Source organism: Onychostoma macrolepis, chromosome 03 (genome assembly GCF_012432095.1).
Source record: "Onychostoma macrolepis isolate SWU-2019 chromosome 03, ASM1243209v1, whole genome shotgun sequence".
NCBI lineage: Eukaryota > Metazoa > Chordata > Actinopteri > Cypriniformes > Cyprinidae > Onychostoma > Onychostoma macrolepis.
This window is the reverse complement of record NC_081157.1, coordinates 22,518,052-22,525,760: the sequence shown is the minus strand read 5'-3', so window position 1 is coordinate 22,525,760 and position 7,709 is coordinate 22,518,052. Positions and strand designations below refer to the sequence as shown.

Here is a 7,709-nt window from a genome sequence, read left to right as displayed (position 1 = left end):
CATTGCATTAACACACGCCCCGCCTCCGTGCGCCTGTCGCAGAATCAGCGTCGTCACGCCCGCGTCCTCAGGCAAACGTCGTTAAGACGCGACGGTAGTTACGCACAGCGTTGAGTGTGTAGCACTTGTACATTCATCATGTAAGTTTGACTCTTTATTTTGATTAATATTTATAACATGGAATCGGTTTTGTGTCGTATATGACGTTGAGTGCACGCAGAGAGATGATAGTGGCGTTCATTATTATTAATCTTCGACATTTTGCGTAATCAGATTCCATATCGGCGGGATTAGCATTAGCTCAGCGCGTTGAATGAACCGAATCAATAACGTTAAGCGTACGTTCTTGAAAATAAATAAAGCCGTTAAATGTTAAGGATTTATATTGTTTTTTTGTAATAAAATACATATTTTTGTACTTTTTAGATGTGAATGCTTTATTTACTAACGTTACTTGATTTTAAAAGATCGTTTTATATTTTTGGATTATTCTAAACAATCTGATTTGGATTTTTATGATGTGCACTGCATTGAAACAAAAGGTTAAAAATAATTACGATGGTATTGTCATGTTTTATTATGGTTGTTTGCTATGCTAATTCCTCTTAAAAGAACTAACGTGATATATACTTTTGATCTAGACGAGGTTTCTGAATAAAAATTGCGCATGGAATTAGTTTGGTTCTGTACATTTATCAATACATAAAATGCATAAAAAACTGAATGCAATAATAAAGTACAATTTCATACAAAATTGGGTGACTAAAATGTGAAAAATAGTAATATTGAGGAGAATCGTAGTAAAACAAAACAGCAACTAGATCATTAGAAAATTAAGTTTTTATATATATTTTTTAAGGAGCTTATTGTGGTTATTATTAATAATAACTTTAACCATTTCCTTCATCTTTGTAAATCATTTCCATTCTGTAAGAGAGTTTTAAGCACTCTGTTCACATTGTTCATTCGCTACTCAATTTTATACAAGTTTTGATGACTAAAATGTGAAAAATCATAATAAGGAGGGTCACAATAAAGGTCTTTATTGGAGAGCTTATTGTCATTATTAATAATAATTGTATTAATCATTTCCATCATACATCTGTTGCTGCTAAGGGAGTTTTAAGCTCTTTGCTTCACAGTAAATATTTTTTACCAATGTCCTATAAAGGGTTTTAAATTCCCTCCAGCTGTAGGCTTTTAATGAAACGTGCAAAAAGGCAGTGCATGGTGTGATTTAAGCATAAAAAAAACTCTGTGAACAGAGTAAAACTACAGTACATTGAGTGTGGCAGCTAGCTAGTTTGTAAGACGCAGGCTATTTTAAATAAATGTGACTCTTTTTCACACAGGGCTCCATCACCGACCAAGCGCAGGGAGCGTTCGGAGGACAAACCCAGGGAAAGAGGGAAGGAGAAGACTGCTGGGAAAGAGGGAGCAGAGAAGGAGCGAGGCCGAGACAAGATCCGCAAGCGCCGCAGCAAATCCACCGGCAGCAGCAGCAGCAGGTCGGATGGGATGGAGTTCAGGGTTCATGTTTGTGTGGTACTTTGACCGTTTTCTAAACACGTGTATCTCATTCGACCTCAGATCCAGGTCCAGCTCCAGCTCCAGCAGCAGTTCTGGCTCCAGCTCAGGCTCGTCCAGTGGGTCCAGCTCTTCCTCTGGTTCCAGCCGCTCCGGGTCGTCCAGTTCCTCTCGTTCATCTAGTTCATCTGGGTCCTCTGGGTCTCCCAGCCCGAGCCGCCGTCGCCATGACAACCGACGTCGCTCGCGATCAAAGTAGGTTCTGGGCTTTTTGACCCAAACACTTCATTCATGAGAAAACCAGGCACGGCTCTTGCTTAACTTGTGCTTTTAACCAGGTCCAAATCACAAAAACGGGCTGATGAGAAAGAGAGGAAGAGGAGGAGCCCGAGTCCCAAACCCACCAAACTTCATCTGGGAAGACTCACCAGGAACGTAACCAAGGTACAGTTCAAGATCAGCGCATCACATAACTGGTGTTTCTCATTCAGTCGCCTTTATTGAATATTCACTATATTCTTTGCATATTATAAATGTTGTCATGATCCAAAACATTTTGTAATTGGTACCAATGAAATGTCACGATTGCTTAATTTAATATAAACAAATTAAAGAGATGTATATTTGAATTAGTATTTCTTAAATTTTTTTTTTTATTGATTTGTTTATTTTATTACATTTTTCTTTTTGCTCTTTGTGTCTGTAGATTTGAGCTTGAAGTCTCCATTTCAGTAGCTCTTACATGAAACTTTCCGGTTTTATTCCTATCTATATTCTGTTGGTTCTTACAGAGGGTTTTCTTCATATCCTTCACCCGATATAACATTTTATTCCTAAAAACATGGTGTTTTACAGTATTTTCTGATTTATGGGGTGATATCCAAAATTTCCTTGTAATACCTTTAGCTCTAATGTCAACAAAATCAAACAAATTGGCTTTATACAATGTTTAGAAATGTATGCAAACTGGTTCATAACTGATAATGCCTTATTTGCATATTTAAATCTATCATTTTAGAAAATCAGCTGGGGAAAGAATGGTGATATCTGTTAGTAAAATATTTCTCTATTCTTCTGGTGTCTTGCCTTAAATTTGCAATTATTTCAAAAAAAAAATTTAGTTATCTAACAGCATCATAAAATATACAAGACACATTCAGAAATGGGAAAGTAAATCAATATCAAAAAAACCTACTTTAGTTATTACTTAAAGGTCCCATGGCATGAAAATTTCACTTTATGAGGTTTTTTAACATTAATATGAGTTCCCCTAGCCTGCCTATGGTCCCCCAGTGGCTAGAAATGGTGATAGGTGTAAACCGAGCCCTGGGTATCCTGCTCAGGATTAACATTGAGCTCAGGTGGCCCAATCTGGAATCTTCCCTTTATGTCGTCATACGGGAAAAGGTTACCTCCCCTTTCTCTGCTTTGCCCGCCCATGAGAAAATGAGCTACTACCGTGTGAGGCGAGCGCAATATTTTTTTTCCCTCGAGAGACATCATGGCTTGCAAACGAGCGAAGCATGGCAGTTGCTCAGTGTTTGGATGTACAAATGAACACCGAAGTATTTTTTCAGTTCCTTCATCCGAGCCTATGGCTAGCATTAGCTACATGATAATAACTGAAACAGCATACATAAACAAGCAACTAAAGTACTGTATCCAGACACAATATTTTAAACTAACCATTCGGAGACGTCCTGCTGTAGCCGCTGAGTTCTTCATCCGGTGCTTCTCCATCTGGATCAGATTCTGGGTCAAACTGAAAAGCTTGAAGGATTGTGTGTCTACGAGCCATTGCGATACATCCACTGTTAACATTAGCGCATGGTAGCGCAAGCTGGTTAAGGCCACACACCCACCCTCCACCTTGTCCCGCCTCTCTCCTCCTCATTAGCATTTAAAGCACCAAGGCTGAATTTCGGGAAAGAGACTTCAAATACAGTACTAGGGACCACTTAGGCCTATATAAAAGCATCCAAAAAGCAGCATGTCATGGGACCTTTAAATATTGCAAAAGGTACAAAAACAGCACACTTAAAAGCACATTTACACATGTATTTTAAATTATTCGTTTGAATATGTTGAAATATTGGTGTACCAGTGCTTATTCTTACTTCATTACTCATCTCTGCTATATTGTTTTTTGCCGATCTGCTTCTGTACTTGATTTCCTGTAGGAACATATTCAAGAGATCTTCTCAACTTACGGGAAGATCAAGATGATTGACATGCCCCCAGACCGTTTGCACCCAAATCTGTCAAAGGGTTATGCTTATGTGGAGTATGAGTCTCCAGAGGACGCACAAAAAGCCCTCAAACACATGGATGGAGGTATGTGTGGCGGGATAAAAAAACAACTGAATTCAATCAGTTGCAGGGTTGCAACTGTAAAACAATAATAGTAATAAAAAAAGTGATAATTACTTAACAAAGGTTAACAAAAATAAAATATTTAAACACTTTACAGTATGGTTCATTTGTTACTATTAGTTAAATAGATTATTTAACATGAGCTAGCAATGAAAAATACTTTTAAAACATGATTCATTTTAATTTCAACATTTACTAATACATTATTGAAATCAAAATGTGTATGTGCTCATATTATTTAAAGAGGTGGTTGACTTTTTGGTGGGGGTTTTTCTAGGTTTGATTGTGTTATGGGGTGCAGTCTAATGTGTTAATGCTAGGGCTGAACGATTTTGGAAAATAGTCTAAATCTAATTGCGATTTATTTATATTTTTTTAAACCAATATTGCGATTTAATATGCAATTATTTTTAAAGCTCTTTGTGTTCTGTATTATTCAACAAAGACAAGCAATAAATCATTGTGTAGTATGACCAACACAATATTAGATAGATTAAACATGTTCTTTTCTGTAGGCCAGGCCTATATGTTACGATGAAATTAGGTGATGCACGAATTGATATGAATTAAATTTTTATTTAACAACTACAATCACAGTAGTATATTGACTGATTTGTTGAACTTCCAGCCTTGTAAGCATGTAGGCTAATAATTATGACAACATAAAGCACTGACAAAAAAGTCTGGTGTAAACGCATTAATATGAAAATCAGTACGAATCACACAAACTAAAGTAGATTGCAGAAATATAAAAACAAATCTGTTGCTTTACCACACAATTTAGATAATTCAAAGTCACTTTAATAAACATATATTTAAACCGGTGGAACAGAATGTGTATATATTACCTTATTTTATATAGGCCTATTATCTTAAGGTCGAAGTCTTCAGTAACGAAATGTACCGTAACACTGTTACTCCGCGTGTAGCGTGCCAGGTTTTCACAACAAAACCCGCCCAATTGCTACTCAAAACTAGCCCAGTTGCGTTTTGAGGTGGGTCCACCGGTAAAAATTGCGTTCTGGAGGGTAAAATACACTTTTTTTTTTTTTTGAGGGGTTCCCCTGGTAATTTTACCTTTATTCCACACTGCTCTGTCCTTTCTCTGATAAACGCGCTTATTATTTCCTGCTTTTATGAAGCCCCTCCCTCAGAAATACGTAATGGGCTCTGATTGGTTAGCTGGCTCAGTGTATTGTGATTCGCTAAACCGTCTCGAGTGCACGTCTAAACGTCCCGCCCCTCAGCTCAGTGGCATGTGCTCCGGTTGTATTGTAAACAATGGCGTAGTCTATATTGCTTATCAATTTAAGCCCAATTGAGACGCAGGCCTATGTTTTTTGTGTTGTTGTCTCATACTTTTTAGATACGCTGTTATTTGTAAATGCTACTGCTTATGTTCGCTTTTAATATATGGTTTTATCCTGATTAAAGCTTTAATACAGTACGGCAACCACACACGCATCCATGTTTAACGTTTCTCATTGCTATGTGAAAATAAGTGTATAATTGAAACGGTTCATTGTTGGAGCTGAGCTGATGATCTGAAAGAGAGAGAGAAATGCAGAGCAGGGCGATGCGAGGAACAGTATTAAGAACCGCTGCTTTAGAACATTGATTTTGAAACTTGTGAATCCATTAGAATCTTTATAAAACAGAATTGCGATTCATATAAGAATAGATTTTTACGTGCACCCCTAGTTTTCTCTTCCTTTTCTCTAAAGCAGCACAACAGGGCCTCGCCCCCTTTGCTGCTTGTTCCCAGGGGCAGAGTTTAGTAGTAACTCAGGGGAAGTAACTCATTGTAGTCCCTACGAACCGTTTTTGTAGGCATTAAACTGCCGGAATTTTAAAAGACAATATCTCCGTTTGCGTTGAACTTTCAGCTTCGTAACTTTGCAGATATTGTTCATGCTTAAACAGCAACATTACACACTAACTAACGTTAAAAAAGTAAAATCGCAATCAACCACCCCTTTAATGGACCTGAGCTACTATGAAATAACAATGAATAGTAATATTTTAACTAACTACCCTTAAGAATAATAAATACAGTAACCAATGTCTTGCTCGTCAATTTAATGAATGCATTAGCTAGTGTTACAAAAAAAAAGTTTTATTTTAGCTAGTTGGCAAGACCACATTTCTCATTTTCAACTTGTTTATCTTGGTGTACTAAAATAGCAAACTAATATAAAAACTAATTAAACAACCTGAATAAAAAAAAAAAAACAGATCAGGTGACTGCAGTTTTCAACACACTATTACTGTCCTCAGGTCAGATCGACGGTCAGGAGATCACTGCCACGGCTGTCCTGGCCCAGAGGATACGACCTGCCCCGAGAAGACCGTCTCCACCGCGCCGAATGCCTCCTCCACCTCCCATGTGGCGCCGCACGCCACCTCGCATGAGGAGAAGGTTGGCTTTTTTTTAATGTATTTTAGTCCTGCTGGCATGCTGTGTTTTCTGTGCAGTTCCATCCAATACTTTAACAGGCCTAAATTTCATTTTAGTCCACATTTCACATCTGTTTGCGAATGTCCAATCTGTCCTTTCACCTCGCATTTCTGTTTATTCGCCTTCGTGCTTCACAGAGAAGACAGACTTCCTGCCTTTTATGTGTCTTATCAGTTAATTAGTGCATGTGCATCTGTGATTTATCTTTGCCAGAGCTGACAGTTCGTCCTTTCCACAGGTCTCGATCTCCGCGGCGACGCTCGCCGGTGAGGAGACGTTCTCGCTCCAGGTCTCCGGGTCGCAGGCGACATCGTTCCCGCTCCAGTTCCAACTCGTCCCGTTAGCGAGACGCTCCATTCTCACAAGTGGCATGTATTTTTGGCCCACTCATATTTTAGTTGGATATGACAGATAAATAGTTCAATTGTTTTCCCTTTTCTCTAGTACCTCAGGATTGTACGTAAAAGCCCTGTCTTGTAACATCAATGTTAGGGTGGATGTGTTTTTAATGCTTCTCTGTTTGTACACTCATTGGATTTGTGCTAGATGCTCCATTTTTACAGATTTTTTTTTTTTTTCCTTTTCTTTTGTTTGTAATGTGCTTTTGTTTTGAGAAATCCAGCTTTTTACTGGTTTGTTTATGGGATTAAAAAGCAGATCTTTTTTTTATCCAAAAGTTAACATTTGCTCACTGAATTGCTTTTGTTAGTTACATTAGCAGTTCCACAAAATTAATCTCTCAAGATCGCCTTCTAGTCCTGTAAAATTGAATGATCTGTAAGACTGAAAACGGAAAATCAATAAACCAGTTTAACAACATAAATCCTCAATGCTGTAATTTTCTCACCCTTTTGTTATTCTGAACTTTTATGACTTTATTCCTTAACCCAAATGGAGATGTTTTCCTAAATGTTCAGTTCTTTTAACCTTGATAAGCCTGCGATTTATATAATCATACAGCCAAACCAAAAATTATTCAGACACCAGATATACAGGTGCATCTCAATAAATTAGAATGTCGTGGAAAAGTTCATTTATTATTCAACACAAATTGTGAAACTCGTGTATTAAATAAATTCAATGCACACAGACTGAAGTAGTTTAAGTCTTTGGTTCTTTTTAATTGTGATTTTTGCCTCACATTTAACAAAAACCCTCAATAAATCAGAATATGGCGACATGCCAGTCAGCTAATCAACTCAAAACACCTGCAAAGGTTTCCTGAGCCTTCAAAATGGTCTCTCAGTTTGGTTCACTAGGCTACACAATCATGGAGAAGACTGCTGATCTGACAGTTGTCCAGAAGACAATCATTGACACCCTTCACAAGGAGGGTAAGCCACAAACATTC

General features: G+C 37.8%; 1 protein-coding gene across 1 annotated transcript; it reads left to right on the top strand.

Moving 5' to 3' along the window:
* Positions 1 to 3: 3 nt before the first annotated feature.
* rnps1 (RNA binding protein S1, serine-rich domain) lies at positions 4 to 7,181 on the top strand. Its single transcript, XM_058771605.1, has 7 exons — positions 4 to 140; positions 1,353 to 1,508; positions 1,591 to 1,782; positions 1,866 to 1,971; positions 3,708 to 3,861; positions 6,178 to 6,319; positions 6,597 to 7,181. Coding segments are annotated over exons 1-7 (858 nt in total). The 5' UTR covers positions 4 to 138; the 3' UTR covers positions 6,703 to 7,181.
* Positions 7,182 to 7,709: the final 528 nt, after the last annotated feature.